At 33.9% G+C, this 18207-nt stretch overlaps 1 protein-coding gene across 1 annotated transcript in view; it reads left to right on the top strand.

The window, feature by feature from the left end:
• Positions 1-18207, top strand: part of LOC145276697 (uncharacterized) — a 1014367-nt gene that overhangs the window by 935071 nt on the left and 61089 nt on the right. Inside the window, exons 20-21 of the mRNA XM_080127889.1 lie at positions 3378-3482; positions 6210-6419. Coding sequence (XP_079984015.1) covers positions 3378-3482; positions 6210-6419 — 315 coding nt within the window. The remainder of the gene's footprint in view (positions 1-3377; positions 3483-6209; positions 6420-18207) is intronic.

The raw sequence follows: 18207 nt of genomic DNA, 5'->3' as shown, positions 1-18207 counted from the left end.
TTGCCATATATATTGTTATAACTGACTACCTAGCTCTACCTATATATTGAGCACTGTTGATGTACATACTGAAAATTTACCTATAAAATTATATTTTCGTATATTATGTCACGTGATTAAATTAAGTAATATATATATATATATATATATATATATATATGCATGAAATAATACTATAAAAAGTGATAGCATAAAAGAGACTACGAGATATACACATACAAATTTGCTTAAACTCTCAAGCGTACGAACATCAGCCAAAGCTAACAAAGATATTAATTTTGAAACAGCAACATTTCGGCTGCAGAACATTTCATGTTTTACAATAAATCAGTTGCAGACATAAAAAGCTTTTTCTGTGCCAATAGAAGTTGAAATGGTAAAGTCTTGGGAATTGGAAGATGGGAAGCTATCAAAAAATAACAAACAAAACATTAATAGAATCGAAACTGTGCCAACTATTTAGCACTGTTTTGATGAAAAAGTCAACTCTTTGGAAAGTATTACAAAATGCCAGAGTTGTTCGATGGAATTGTTGCCAATTCTTTTGTCAAAGCGAGTCTTTAGACATCTTTAAGAATTTTGCTGCGACTGACACGTGTACGGTACTAGCAGTGATGGACAACCTCGTCATTTCTATAGACTCAACTTGGTATTATTGAAACCTAATTTTGGCGTTATTTTACTTTTTATTAAGATTTTACTCTTATTTTCAACTAGCGGGGGTACCCGGCGCTGTCCGAGTGTTTGTTTCCGGGACGGAGGGGGGGAGTTTTAAAAAATGTTATGGTAGGTAAGTAGGAAGGATCAAACCCGGAGTCATGAGTAAAAGTAGGAAAATAAAGTGTGAAAAAAAAAGAACATCTGCAACGTTAACAGTTCGGCCACCAAGAAAAGTCCATTCCAGTTGTTTAGGAAAAAAAAAAAAAAACGACTACGGTAGGTCGGCGCGAACGTGAAAATATAATGTGAATTGTCCAGCACGCTAACCACTACGCCACAGAGCACTGCAGCTTAGTTTAGTGATTTTAAATAACTTCACATGAAAGAACTACGAAGCCAAACCGGTGTTCTCTTCTCAACTGTTCCTTGTGAACGATCCCCAAACGGTGTTAAGTGGTGGCAGGGGGAGGAGGAATTTATTAGAGAGAAAATATTTTACCACTTCCATTGATCTTAACCGATTTTGGCCGTGACTTCTCAGCAGAAAAAGTATAGAAATCTAAGATTATCGAGGAATTTGAGAAATAATAAGTCTATAACACACCAGATATTGTTCTGCCGTTTGTGCATATTATATTTGCATGAAATATCTTGATTTTTAATCCTATTAATGTCAAAATCAGACGGGAAAAAATGAGTTCATTTTATTTATATAGAAGAAGAGAAGATGAGTCAGTAGCCTCGAATGTGTTATAGTTTGAGCGGCACGGGTATAAACATTGGATTAGCTATACTGTTATGTTTTGTAGGCCTGTATTTTTATATTTTGGCTTTTACGGAGTATTGGAGTATGAATGTAATATTTGGAAAAAAAAGGACGCAAATTATTCTTACATCACATATATATATATATATATACATGCATGTGTATATATATGTGTGTGTGTGTGTGTGTGTATAATTACAAAAATGAAGACAAATATTAGATATAAATTATAATACATTATTCAATATACTACATCGAGCAATTAAAACAGGAAAAATTGTCTATAAAAATAAAAATTGATCTGTAATTAAATCAAAGTTCAAAATCCCATAAACATATCGAATTGTATGGAATTTAAAAGAATAAAACTAAAAATCGAATTATTATTGCGTTTACCAAAGAATGCTCCATAAATAAAATAATTAAATGAAAATAATTAATTAATATATATATATGTATGTATGTATGTATATATATATATATATATATATATATATATATATATATATATGGGAGGTATAATTAAATGTAAATAGTTAAGTAAGTAAATCGCACAGGATAGTTTATGTTATATTTAGTGCCTCAGAAATATCAATTTTAGCCAAACACAGGCCCAAAAAATATTAATTTATTATTTTTATTTTTACTTGCTACCAACTTTAAGACCTATAATATATTTAACTTATGTACAAAACATGGTGATAACACTAAAATAAATTCACTATACAGATCGTCGATCGGTTTCGACACTGCGTAGATCTTTTCTTCATTCTGGTTATTATATGTATTTGAGATAAGGTTGTTGCGATCGATAAGTTGGTAAATCATATAACATTCCAAGATAAAAACTCGTTGAAATTTTCTTTTTTAAGTGATGTATTACAATATTATTTTAATTGATGTATTACAATATTACTTGGCCTTTTGGTCAAGATCAAAGTGTAGTATCTGTTCCGGCAGATGCTGCACTTAAGATAGTTTGTACCAGTCAATGGAGGGGAAACCCTCTATACTGGGACAATTATTATTTTTGGTAACCAGAGTGCCCCCTTTTTGCCTACTTTTAGGGGAGCTGGTTTTTACCTCACATTAAAAATGGCCTTGTGCCTAATTTGCTCAGTGGGGGAGCAAATAAATACCATCTGTTCCGGCAGATGCTGCACTTGGGATGGTTTGTGCCGGTCAGTGGAGGGGAGGCCCTCTATACTGGGACAATTATTATTTTTGGTAACCAGAGTGCCCCCTTTTTGCCTACTTTTAGGGGAGCTGGTTTTTACCTCACATTAAAAACGGCCTTGTGCCTAATTTGCTCAGTGGGGGAGCAAATAAATACCATCTGTTCTTCAGATGCTGCACTTCTATTTCTTGTTCTCTTTCGGTGGAGGAGAAATCCTTCACGACTGAGACAATTTTTATTTTTGTACCTTTTCTCCACGTTAAAAAACGACCCTGGTGTCTAACTCTGTCCCGTGGGGAGGCATAGTAAATAGGTACAATATTTTTAATTGATGTATTACAATATTCTTTTTAATTGATGTATTACAATATAATTTTTAATTGATGTATTACAATATTATTTTTAATTGATGTATTACAATATTTTTTAATTTATGTATTACAATATTCTTTTTAATTGATGTATTACAATGTTCTTTTTAATTGATGTATTACAATATATTTTTAATTGATGTATTACAATATATTTTTAATTGATGTATTACAATATATTTTTAATTGATGTATTACAATATATTTTTAATTGATGTATTACAATATATTTTTAATTGATGTATTACAATATATTTTTAATTGATGTATTACAATATATTTTTAATCGATGTATTACAATATTTTAATTGATGTACTACAATATTCTTTTGAAGTTATGTATTAAACAAAAGTATTCGTAACTTGAAATTAATTAATTGACTATTATTTTAATTTTTTCCAGTGAGATTATTTGAAGGTGATTCCTACAGCAATGGGATTGTACAGACTCGGCATAATGGAGTGTGGGGTTCCGTTTGCGATAAAAACTGGGATGAAACTGATGCCCGTAAGTATATTGCAACATGCGAATCAAATGGAAATACACGCAATTATGTTAATGTATATATATATATATATATATATATATATATATATATATATATATATATATATATATAGGGTAACCCAAAATATGAAACTTGTTAACCATCTAATAAAACCAAGCATGATGGAAGAAAAATATGTCATATATATATATATATATATATATATATATATATATATATATATATATATATATATATATATATGGGAGGTATAATTAAATGTAAATTAAACATGCCATTTAAGAAACAATGGTAGAATTTCCGTTAAAAAATACTTTTAGATTGCTTTTAGAATGTTTTTAGAAATTTTCTGGTTTTTTTTTTTTTTTTTTTTTACACAATGATCACCACTTATCAAGGCCCGGAAGCCACTCAGGGATAAGGGTTATTGCAAGTACATTACGTTAGTGTGGAGATTTGATGGAGTGTTTACTTAAGGGGGCGGTTCATTAGGAATTTGTTAACATTAGACTTGAAGACATCCAAGTTGTAGTCCGGAGGGAAGCAGGCAGACGGAACAGAGTTCCACAAGCGTGCAGTTGTCATCGACTGCTGCACCATCATGAATTCTTATTTTTTTGTTGAGTTGTGTAAGCTTTAATCTTGAGATAACCCGACAAGAAAAATAAGTACAAACGGATAAATGTGGCGATTTAGGGGGTAAGGCAGCATTATTACTTCTTTAGATTACCGAACAATTCTCGTAGAGGCTTCAATAATTGCCGTATGGTTTCTAAAATGGCGAAATGTTTAATTGCTCTAGTTCACTATCTCGCAGTGTTGCCATGTCTGGCAATGTGTACTTTAAAAATTTTGTTTTGGGAGGTGACAATTTACACACAGACATACCCACACAGACACAAAGACACACACATATATATATATATATACATACATATATATATATATATATATATATATATATATATATATATATATATATGCATTCATTATATATATGTGTGTGTATGTGAGTGTGTGGGTGTGTACATATTTCATAAACAAACTGAAGAATTTTGTAAACTTAAAGAAGATATATAAATATTAATACTAATATTTGTGTGTGTATAGGCATAACTTTTGGAACGCCCATGTATATGTATATACATATATATGCATACATATATATATATACATATATATATATAGTGGTTGTATACGTTAAGATTCTTAGATGTAAATCCACTCAAAGTCTTGCGTTTAAAAGTTCTCGATGAATGAACAGAGCTTGTATATAGTATGTTTATTTATACAAGCAATATTGGCAACATATGTGCATTTATGTTTCTATATTTTGTGCCCCTCGAAGAATAAATAAATACATATATATATGTATATATATATATATATATATATATATATATATATATATATATATATATACACACACATCTTAACAGGGTCATCCGATGTTGCCTGAGATTGAATGATGATCAACGAATGTTTTACACGCCCATATTTTTATTGTCATCAAAATCAATGAAATCCCCCATTTTTCAATATTATCGATTGGTTGCCTGCTCTTGTTGGAGACCCATCGCTGTGCACCGGGAGGAAGCTTCACATGCCTCCCCGTAGTAATTTCGTCCACAGCACATTGCACTGTAACGATTGTTGATGATATTAAATTATTTTATAGTATTGCCTGAATTAATGTTCAATATGCAACAGTAAAGTTTTAGGATTCAATTGTACTCTAAACAGAAATATTTTTCGAACGCACCCCGGTCATATCAAAGAACGTACTATTGATTTTATATGTCTGGCCTTTCTGTTTGTGCGGTGGTAATGTCTTGAATTTAAGTTAAAATGAAAAAGTCAAATATCATGGTTACATTGTGCTTTAAACAAAAACACTCCTTTTGAACAAGCCCCTGTCATATAAAAAGTACCGTTTATCTTATATGTAGATACTTTCTACTTGTGCAGCAATAAAATTTCGCAAATGCACTTGTGGTGTTAGGCGATATAAAGCGTTAACTTTAGTCAAAACTGTATGTTCCTTTTTCTGGATTTTTGGATTATCGATTATCAATACCTATCAAAGATATTCCGATACAAAACCTAAAAATCCTGCCAGATATATAAAGTACATTTATGTTAAATTTCATAAAATTCAGTTTAGCCGTTTCGAAGTCCATAGAAAACGAGCTCTCACACACACATCTTTATATAATAGTATATCGTCTGAACTCCAATCTCTGGTCCCCCCCTCGCCAATCTTTCACGAAAAACACCCGTCTAGCTGAATTCACTGTGAAAAATTTCCCCCACTCTATATCTGTGCCTAAATCAAAACGCGGATTTCATGAACAAAGCTTCTTTCTTAGAACTGCACGCCTGTGGAACTCTGTTCCGTATGCCTGCTTCCCACCGGACTACAACTTGGATGTCTTCAAGTCCAATGTTAACAAATTCCTAATGAACCATCCCCTTAAGTAAACACTTCATCAAATCTCCGCACTAACGTAATGTACTTGCAATAACCCTTATCCCTGAGTGGCTTCCGGGCCTTGCTAAGTGATGATCACTGTGTAAAAAAAAAACAATATATATATATATATATATATATATATATATATATATATATACATATTCATGTCTATGTTTATATAGAAGTAATAAGTCATGTATCTTGTTGCAGATATGTATATGTAACGTTTTGCTTAACTTTTCTCTCTCCATAGGCGTGGTATGCCGAGAACTGGGGCATGAGAATGGATTACCAGTCTGCTGTGGAGCATACGGATTTCACGTGCGCAACCCCCACGTGGCCGGCGTCAATTGTACAGGCAATGAGACAAGCCTATTGGATTGCCCGAGAACCCGACCTTCTTATTCGTGTTACTACCGAAACTACGCTGCCGTAGCTTGCTACAACGGACCTTTACCAACACGTAAGTCGCCAGGGTCTCGAAACAACAATCATCTGATTTACTAAATGTATATATAGAGTTCTTTTTGTTATTGTGGTTGTCTTTGTTACTAACGTTTACCCTTAACAAAGCATATCGCCACTTGGACGTAAGGGGTTACTATTTGTGACCATTTCTAGAAAAGATTAACAAGATGTTGGTTTACGTTACATTTAAACTTCTGCATATCAGTACAGTCATGAAAGCAGGTTACAGAAAGGAAATTTCACACTCTAACTGTTCGAGGGAAGAAACTATTAGAGTAGAAAGCTTTCACGCAATTAGGGACCTCAACAGTGAAGGGGTGTGATTTTGTTGCTAAGCAGGTTTGTCGGGAATATGCACGTCGAGGGATCACAAGTGCAATGAGTTCATCAGAGCAGATTCCCTTAAAATACTTGTAAAACAAGCATATCAACATTGCGGTGATGGGACAGAGGTTGGAGCTTAGTTGACAAAGTGGGACTTATTAGATTAAAAATTCTTTTTTGGACCCTATCCAAGAGGGAGAGACTAGATGCACCAACCCAGTTCCCTACATTTTAACTGACGGATCATGTTGTTGTTGTTGTTTGCATCGTTCATGATGATGATTTTTGTTGGCATTCGTTTCTTCGATATCTTTCTATTAAGAATTCCTTCAATAATGATATAAGGTACTCACGGGAGGGATAACGTGAAGGTTGACAACGTCCTTAAGTGAGAATGTTTCTTTGGAACAAACTCGTTCAAACTCGGCACATCCAGTTTGTCAGTCAGCATTGTTAACCACTGAGCCATCATCACCTTATTTACTGAAGGATGTGATGGTCAAGTCCCCCGAATGAATGTTTTCGGTCACATTATAGAAGTTTGATGAGTTCTACATTTTTTTAATCTTTTTACTCTGTTTAGTTGTTGTCGAAACAAACGTGTACAAAATCGATTTGAACAGCAACAAGCTCAGTTTGACCTAAATTTCATTAATTTGATTTAAAATTGAAATATTAATGATATTATTACGAACTAACAGAATAACTTCCCCGTATAAAAATAAATTTTCTGGACAGAAGAGTTTTGCATCACTTTAATGATGTGTCACCAAGATTATCAAGATAGACTTTTCCATCTTATATTTCAAAGGTTTATAAAAGGTTGCATCAAAATTGGAATTTTTAAATGTGATGTTGCGTTTATATGACGCCCCCCTCCCCAGCCCGTTAGACATACCTAAAGAAATTGGAATTTATTAGATATTTATTAATTGATACTTGATAGCTATTATTACAATTTCACAAATTTCTGTATTTTTAAGAAAGGCTTCCACTTCCTTCCCCGGTTGGTATAAAACTAAACTAAACTTTATATAACCTTTACGCTATCATTAAATTAGTTTATGAGAGAATCGTGTTCTTATCAACGTATAAGCATAAAGATTAAGTTTTCATTGTTGGTACAGTTTAAGGTTTTAAACTGCTTTTTGGCTGTTGATCGCGTGTTAGTTTGAAATTGCATACCTGGGTTTGGTTTGGCTTAAATTTGAAGTATCATTTTGGGGATTGGTCGGGCTTAATTTTAACATGACATGTTTGGATTGGTCAGGCTTAGGTGTAGATTGTCATTTAGGAAGTTGGTCGGAATTAGGTTAAGAATTGCATTTTAGAATTGCTGGGCTTATGTTTAAAAAGTATTTTGATGTTTACTCGGACTTTAGTTTTGAGAATAGCATTTTGGAGGTTTGTCCGGCTTAAGTGTGATATAGCATTTTGGGTGTTGGTTGAGCTTAAGTTTCAGATAGCATCCGTTTTTATGCACGTTTTCAAATTCAAATTATATTAGACGCTTAACATAAGTTTCAGGTCAACTGATTCTTAGTCAGATGTGGAAACTTAAAATAACAAAACCGACAAATTTTCACACATTGTTTTAAAAGAAATTAGCTAATCAAACATTTTTGCGTAATTGACCGGATGCCGCTAAAGTTGAGCGTCATCTCGATTTTATTATGTATTACATAGATAAACGTTTCAGGTGCTTCATTAGATAATCTCGTGCCAATGACTCCTTGGAAAGGAATTTCTCATTTATGATAATTTGTTTTTTATTTTTTTGGCGAAAAACGGTCACAATTTCTGAAGAATTAACTCCACACTAGAACAACATTACAAAAATACATCACCCTACCGTTTATAATTTGAAGATACATAAATGACTCCAACCCTAAACGAGATTGAAAGATACAAATATGTTCAGTTACTGATAAGAACAGTGTAATTCCCATAATTACACACCGAACAATTTCAAGAATTCACCGATAACAAACCTTTGTCAAAATTTCACTAAGCAAAGGCCTAATTAGTATTTCTAATCGGTATTAAATCAGATGGATATAGTTTTTTGTTATATGAGTTTATATCAGACGGGTTTATCCTGACATAAAATACTTTCGTTCCTTCGGGACCTGATCAAAATGTATTATCTGTTTTGTTCTCGGTTGTCAGAAGAAAAATATTTTCTGGACTGAGGCAGTGTTTTTAAGATATTAAAATATAAATAAGAAAGGAAAAAACAGTTTAAACTGTAAAGTTTTAAAGAGAAAAAAACGTATATAAAGAAGAAATTATTAATAACTAGTTAGAAGTCCAGCATTGCTCGGTCGTACACTACGCTTAAACATGATATTTTAATTTATGCAGATTGCGTGTGTATTAATATAGAATCAATCTTCCATTAAATATTATATATTACGAGGAATAATTTGCCAATAAATATTCTGAAGGGTCTTATTCGCAATAAAAAATATTAAATAATAATGAAAATGTCGTTCATCAAATTCCGTTTTTGTTTGTTTATAATATCACGTCAGCTGATAATTGGGTTTCACGATCTTAAAAATAGCCGGTGTAACGTAAAATATTCCCCTTGTAAAAATTATTCTTATTTATGAGTGAAGAGAGACATTTTAAGATCGGATTTTTTCGATTTTCGATACTTATCGGATGAATTTCTGTACAAATCATATCTAAGAACATTGCCAGAAATATAAATACCTTTGTGTAAAATTTGCAAAGGATAGGTTCAGCCGTTTCGGAACATATGAGGAAGGGACTCACACACACACACAAAGTGATTTTTATATAAGATTAGAGATCGTATCTGTAATACGACAGCAAATTAAATAGGTCCTTTCAAAAATAAAGATAGAATGGAAAACGTAAAACGAAAGATGGCTGAAGAAATATATAATTTTTGTCGACTTAAAATTCAGTTGGCCTTTTCCGGTGATGTTTTAGCTGTTATTTATTTGTTTATTTTTTCAAATGTTACATTATGCTATCATCGTCCTTGGTTAATTCTGGGTCTGTAAATCTAGCGGTTGTTGAATTAGATATAAACTTGTGTGTTTGCTTTTAGCACTTGTATTTTGTAATGTCAATCAGCGCAGATGCAAATTCTTATGTGCGTCTTTGGTGTTGGTCGCATCCGATGGTCGCGGCACTAAATGTGAACCTACGTTTGTGTGCACTAACTGCACAGACTTAGATTGTCCGCTCGTTGTCTCTGACCGTATTTAGGTTCTTATTCCGACTCAAGTCGCGGTTTCAATCGTGTGATATCAGTCACTAAACAAGTCTTTCCAACAAACAAAACTATAACACGAGTTGAAAACGATATTTGATATTTAAAAAGTTCCAATGATATTAATCTTCATGAATTTGGGAGATGACGATTGATTTATTTTAATTGCATTCATCGGACTACTGTTCTCATCTTGAGTGGTTTTTTCACAACGGTTTGGTCGATGTAACCTCCGGCCGTCTTCAAGTATATCTTGTCGATCTCGGTAATCTTTTTGTCAAATTCGGGAATATGTACTAAATTTCGAACGAGATCCTTTACGTAATCCACGGAGGTAGTATGCTATCATTCTGTCAGTCATGACTGGGTGAGTTCTATTAATTTTTAGTTGTTGGTTGGTTGGTTGGCTGTTTTTGTTTTACGGCATATCAACCCTTTTCGGGTTATTTAATGCCGAATCCAAAGATTTTGGAGAAAATTTTTTTAATAGAGTATATTTGTTGTTTTCACGTCGGTTTCTATTTAACCCATAGTTGGGACCCTAACATGTACTACCACTCCGGATCAGAGTGGACCTGGGAGCAATGGTAATTAAAGGGTGGCTCCACACTCCCCAAAGCCCACAAGCTGGGGCCTCACCACTGGATATAGTTTAAGGTCATATCCAGGACCCTCATTGAGGGACTTTTACCCTCTGCAGGGGGACAGTCGGCATATTCTAATGCCCCACTGACAGGGCCATAATTTTTAATTGTATTTTGAATGTCGCCCGCACTGAGGATTTAACCTCCAACCTCCAGAGGTTAATGTTTTGCGAGTTCGACAAGATACACCTGAAGAACGTTGGATGTTAAATCGACTGGAATGTCCAACCGAACACAAATAATCAATTACGTTTCGATGGATGAAGCGCATTTTTATAGACACGATTATTAATAGACGTTTTTTTTTTTATATGGATTCATATTATTTACAGTTTGAGCCGCCTTTCTTCTTTCCTTATTTAGTTTTAATCTCGTGAATGTAAATTGTTCCAGCCAAGAAAGAATTCTCTTTTTCTGACCATCTGATAGCAAAACATGCACTACACTTTGATCACAGCGCGAAGACATGAAAATATTTTATAACCAGATAAGCACATATAACATAAACTCGTATATGAAAAAAATAGATCCTTATCAGCCAAACATTCATAGTAAACATGGATTGGAACAAATAGATTGAAGACATTGCCAAGGTGGGCTCCCTCTATCATGCTAGAAAATTACTCACATCATAATAGTCTATCCATTTTACACAAGTTTCATAAAAGAGTTTCAAATCCAATAGGTTCCGCATTATCGGCCAACTTGAACCACTGTCCCATCGCCGCAGTGTTGCATTCCTGTGCCTATTTTATAAGTGTTTCCATGGAATGTGCTCTGGAAGTCATAGCACTTCTACCCCCTCGACGTACATACTCCGAGTAACTTAGCAAGCAGCAAAATCAAACCCCTTCACTGTTGATTCTCTAGATGCCGGAAAACCTTCTACTCGAATTAATCCCTCGGATTGTTAGACATTGGAATTTTCTCTCTTTCTCTTTCACTGATTGAAATAACCTGCAGAAGTTTAAAGGCATGAGAACAGACATCTTTCTGCTTAACTCCCCACAGTCATCGGTTAAACACGATTCCAAAAAGAAATATCTTATGTTTCAAGTGACGTCCAATTTGGGTTGAAAAGGAGTAAAAAAAATATCTGGAGTAGAAATAAATTTTTCCATGATTTTATTTTGACTCGATAACTTCTGCGTGACGGGATGGATATTTATGTAGATACAGATAGATCATATTAAGTCAAGAATTTATTTTTTGACTTTTTTAGACCTTGTTACCTTATTTGCTACGTTGTTTTATGGAAATCGCTTCAGGCAAAACATGAAGCCACTTGGTGTGATGAGTTACCAGAAATTACAAATGATTATCGAAAAACACTTGAAATGGTTTCGTCCGGCATTTTTTTTTCTCGATAACATTTGCGTTACAGGATGGATATTTATATAAATACAAATAGATACACATTTATCTTTATTATAGAGTTGATGATACTTCATGTCAGATATCAATCACAGATTTGAAATATTTTGTAACTCATAGTTTTATGAGATGACTAGCAGGGTTACCCGATGTTGCCCGGGTATGAATGAGCTTGGCCTTCGGGACAAGATCACAGTGTAGTATCTGTTCTTCAGATGCTGTTCTCTGTCAGTGGAGGAGAAATTCTTCACGACTGAGACAATTTTTTATTTTTGTTCCTTTTCTCCTCATTAACAAACGACCCTAGTGTCTAACTCTGTCCCGTGGGGAGGCATTGTAAATAGGAACAAATGTGCTACACTTCCAATACTTTTATTGTCATCGAAATCGGTGAAATTTCCCATTTATCAATCAAATCGATTGATTGCCTGCTCTAGTCAGGGACCCACCGTGATGATTCGGGAGGAAGCTTCGCATACTATTCCGCAATTACTTAGTCTACAATACGTTGTAACCTATAGTGCACTGTAGAGAATCTACTATTGATTTTTTTAAAATGATTTTATATAATGACTTGAATTAAGGTTTAAAATGCAAAAATCAAGTATTATGGTTCGCTTGTGCTTTAAACAAAAACATTCATTTCGAACGTACTTCTGTCATATCAAAGAACCAACCGTAGATTTTATACACTGGGCTCTTTTGCTTATGTGGTGTAAAAACTTCTCAGACGCACTTTTGATGTAAGGCTGCATGAAGACGTTAACTTTCGTAAAAAACGGATTGTTTCTTATTTAACTGAATTTTTCGATTATCAATTTTCGATACTGATCAGAGGGTATTCCAACACACAACCACATAGAATCACTCCCGGACATATAATGTACATTTGTGTGAAATTTTAGAAAATACGTTCCACCGTTTTTGGAGTCCATAGAGAACGAACTTACACACACAGCCACAAACAAAATGTATGTTACATTTGTATTATTATTCATCGGACTACTGTTCTCATCTTGCGGAAGCTCTAGTGGCGCAGTGGTTAGCGTACTGGGAAAAATCAATTGTAAAAGTGATATTCTCCTGAAGATCGAAGGTTCAATCCTCAGTATGGGCGACCGAAAAATATATTTGCGAATTACTTAGGACCTCTATCCAGTCATGGCTGACGGAACAAGAGCACGCTACGCCCTGTGATGTAAATAAAGGGTTCCGCTCGAAATCCTGTCCAAATTCCCGAGTTCGACAGAAACATTCCCGAGTTTGACAAGATACACCTGAAGAAGGTCAGAGGTTACATCGACCGAAACGTTGTGAAAATCACACTCAAGATGAGAACAATAGTCCGATGAATAATGATACAAATAATCCATCCTCATCTCAAAAATTCAGAAATGCCTGTTAAATATTTATTTATTTGTAAATAGAATAGAATAGGATAGATAGATAGATAGATAGATAGATAGATAGATAGATAGATGGCGATAAAACAGAGAAAGATACTTTGAATGTTTACTAAAACAATATGAGACGTAAAACATGTTTGTGTCAACCATGTTTGTTTCGGTGAATGGAGAATATTTCGTAAGAGATAATTTTATTAAACAGAAAAGCATAAACATTATGACCTTTTGGATGGCCTCAATCTAAAAAAAAAACAAAAAAAAACAAATGTGTTTTTATTAAAAGTGGATTTTTCAAATAAATAAAATGTTGTTTTAGTTCATTCGTAATGATCATTCCACTTTGCGAACATATCAGATGCCACCTAGTAACACATATGCTTTGTCGGCATGTCGTCAGGAGTGTAAATCTTCAATTTGACTTTCCCACGCTAAAAGCCGGAGCGTTTTAATTGAGATGCGCTCAAGCATCTCCAAATATGACGATCGGTCTTTTCCTTTTTTTTTTTTTACCTAGCCATCACCACTTATCAAGGCCAAGAGGCCACTCGAGGAAAAGGGTTAAAGAGTGTACAGTAGAAATTGGACAATATAGTATTCATTTTAATTAATTCCCTATTAGTTGCTTGAGTTTTCTAATGAGATAATCATCTTTAGTTAACTATTACGTGTAATTATATTCATGCAAATATTCTACATGATTTATACTTGCATAATATTTGCGTAAAAAGTTTATAGTAAACACAAAATTGTTTCCATATATATTTATGTACACGTATGTGTTTTTGTTTAACAAATTTTGCCCACCAAACTCCTCCAAGAGTTTTTGGTCTACACACATGAAACTTCATATATAAGGTATTTGAATCCATGCAAAACTTTATATTTGGGTTTTAGCCCGGAAAAATCGGTGCAAAAGTGTTAAAATTTAAACAAAATAAATTTGCCAGGTGAAGGTTGTACGCCAGCATTACGAATGCATAACGTAGTAGCTATTGGTTCATATTTTAATTTTTAGCCTTGCTTTTCATAGCCCAGTCATTGACGGCAGAGGCAAAATAAATCGTGAGCTGAACGTTTTCGTTTCGATTCTTGGTGGTGGCGCATGAGTCTTTTTATTTTTTAAATCATTACTATATAATGCATCCAATCTATCTACCTATCTATATACATATATCTATAAAAGTTAAAATGTCTGTCTGTCTTTTCTCTGTGGTAGTTAAGGAAGACTATTGTACAGAAAGGCGTTACTTTACATATTCACACTTTTTAATATATACATATGCACATAACCTTATGAACAGTGCATAGGGCCCGAGCAAAGCCGGGCGGAACTGCTAGTTGCAGAAGAAAAATAAGTGGCGCGTATTCGTCGACTTCAAAGCCTAATCGTTTGTGAAAAAAGACAATAACATTGCCGACATTTAAAAATGGGACGAAACAGTGACGGATTTTCAACCACTTCGAAATGACTTTAACGCTCTGTTGGCACGAAATTTTATATCTGTTTATCTTTCTGCCATTTTTGTAATCGTTTTTGAAGTTGTTGAGATTCTAACAAAGCCTTCTCTTATTTGAGTGTGTGTTTTATTAATGCTTCATCTATACGTCATGTTTTGCTATATACTGTTTGTTCGTCGGCCAGTGTCTTACTCTTAAGTTTCAAACACATGTTTATCAATAAACGCGCAGATTGAAGGCTTACTTAGGCTTACGAATTCCCGCGTTCAGAGACGCACAAAGCAGTAAAGTATACCATCGTTTTCCATCTGAAGCCAGCGCTACAATGTTCTTCTAGCTTCGTCCTGTTACGATCAAATCTCTTTCCTTTGTCTGCTGCCAGTTGATTTTTGGCTTACATTTTCTATCAGGAACCATTGAAACATTTGGTTAACAATTCTCTGTGGAGCAGAGACTATTGATGATGCTTTCTATTAGTTACTGCAATCTCGGACTTTTTGGTTGATCATTCGATCGTCCCATTTTATCCCTGGAATCGTTCCAAGGCACTCGAAACCAAATGCGTTTAATTTTTTTTTATGTCGACTGGGTTTTAGATGCGATTTTTCACTTCTATATAGCAGTGTGGGCAAGACGTTACTGTTATAAAATCTTAATTTTGATCTGAGGATAAACTGGACGATTCTTACAAATACCTGTTCTTGTTTTTATTTTATGTTCACTTTAAACAATGCATATTGCTACTGAAGAGTAAGAGACTACTATAATTTAGTACATATTCATAGTAAGACACCTCTGGGGAGTTGAGCAGCAGGGTGTCAGTTTAAATAACGTTTCAATTCCTCTGTGTGTGTGTGTGTGCGTGTGTACAGTCGGCGAAAAAGTGTGAATATATAAAATTATTATTATAACATTCTTTTCGTTTTTGTTTCGTCGTTTTTATATTTTCCTTACGTTTTCAGTACACAGACAAGTTTTCTTATATATATATATATATATATATATATATATATATATATATATATATATATATATATGATTGCAACGTCTTGTCAGACGAGTGCCCCTCCCTCAGACACTTAACGTCCATGAGCCCAAAAATGACTTCCATCGCCGCAGGACAATTTTAATAGACAAAATGCCTGAGGGAGTATCTATACACAGATGATGTTACATGCGGTACTTGTCTCCCGCTTTATGCTTTTTTAAATCAGAGATTTGCTTCTCTTAGAAAGGTTGCCTTCACCAAGACTTACGGGAGCCCTCTACACCCCAACATACACATACATACACACAAACACACACGGTGCTAGTTGGCCGTTGACCCCGAAAAAGGGTTCATTCGCCCTTTGGAAGGTTTTTTTTAATCCCTCGGGGAGACTAGCCACCCTCCTCACCAAACAAGTCTGGTGGAGAAACCAGTTTAGTCGCCGGTGACCGATTAGGGGGCAGGAAGTATTGGGTTACATGGTACCAGTAGCATATTACATGACCTGACACACACACACACACACACACACACACACACACATATATACTGATATATATATATATATATATATATATATCAGGATATATATATATATATATAAACATGACAGTGTGCTATAATTTTTCATTTTAAATTCTACACAATTATACACAATGTAGAAACTATACATAAAATAATTAATTGTAAAAATTAAATGAAATAAATCATATAATCATATAATAAGAAAACATAAAAATGAATAATTATTGAACGAACGCTCGTTTTTGAAGGAATTATACAAATTAGTAAACTTTCATTGAGTCGTTTGGATATCCATGACTGAGTATATTAAGAAGTTTGTTTTAGTAATAATTAAATAGATAAAGTAGGCTTTTAATATCAATAAAAGTGGGAGAAAATCTCATAGATATATAGATTCAAAAACATATTGTTAATTAAGATGTATGTGTTATAAGGTACTTGTGTAATTTGTTAAATAGATAATGCTTTAAATGAATTGCAGAGGACTGTTTGCGTATATATCAAGCAACGTACAACATCCGAAAAGAAAAGATAAAAAGGAAGATCAGAGCTTTTTCTATTTTCTCAGACATTAATATATTTGAAATAGTTGGTCTTACAATTTCATTTATCGGTGTGTGTGTGTGTGTGTGTGTGTGTGTGTGTGTGTGTGTGTGTGTGTGTGTGTGTGTGTGTGTGTGTGTGTGTGTAGACAGTTATATACCTGTATGATCATCGTCGTCGAAGATACAATGAGTCGGACACCGATGACAGATTTATTTTTCAGAAGGATAAGCCTGTCCATAGGAAACGTCATTGAGATAGGTTTGCTTTCGTATGAGTATGACAAATAGATAAATAGCCCGTCCCGCTATCATGAGTTACATTGTGCGCGCCTACCGCTTCCTCTATTGGGGACAGCGTTTCGGATACATCTATCCCGTTTGAATTTTCCATAGCCAATAAAAATATCTCAATCCGAAAGTTACGTTGTTTCAATAATTCCGTATTGAGTTCAGCTATGACAGTTAGGTTTTACTCCAATTTTTTCATAATTAAACTAAAGCACGAAGTTAATATAAATCGACATCTAATAAGAAAGAGAAGACAAGAGTTCCGAAAAATAAGAGTTTGCCTGCGAGACTGATAATATTCAGAGGATTTATAATTTGTATTATTTTTATTATTTGGATGACTCTCCTAATCTTTACTGTTATTCCTACAACGTTTCTGACAATATAACCTCTGATATTCTTCGGGTGTATTTTGTTGAGCTCGGAAATATTTCTGACAGAACTCTGGAACTTGCACCACAGAACAGACCTCATTAACAAAGCTAAAATTTAAAATACATTTTAACTGCGTCCACACATTTTAAAACGTAGCATTACCCGGCAGTCTTGCATACTTCAGTCTCATACAGAATCTTCAGCGTTAAATGGACGTATCTTAAGAACAGATTGAATTGGCGCAGCTTAAGAGTTTTTGTTTCTATGAAGAATAAACATTGTGTAATTAATAGCTTACTTCTACTGGCGTCGGGATGTTAAAATGAAGGAAAACACTGATTTCTTTTTTATTCCGCTCATTCGAAAATCCTAACAGCTTTAAATATATATTATATGAGAAAGGGCAACATTAAGTTAAGGGAGGGGGTTTACGATGAAAAGTGCATGAAAATATCCAGTTTTATTCGTGTGAAAATTAACGACTTTCAATGATTATTCGAGAAAAACATCTCTGAGAAGAACATTAATCTTTTAAGGAACTCGAACACGATTGCATTAAAGGCGTTTTCTTTATCTTAATGTGGTGAGACACATTTAATTTCCCCTTCA

Source organism: Euprymna scolopes, chromosome 5 (genome assembly GCF_053919585.1).
Source record: "Euprymna scolopes isolate OS-2025 chromosome 5, ASM5391958v1, whole genome shotgun sequence".
In the NCBI taxonomy this organism is placed as follows: Eukaryota; Metazoa; Mollusca; class Cephalopoda; order Sepiida; family Sepiolidae; genus Euprymna; species Euprymna scolopes.
Note: the sequence above shows the minus strand (reverse complement) of the source record. Positions and strands in the feature narration are given on the sequence as shown.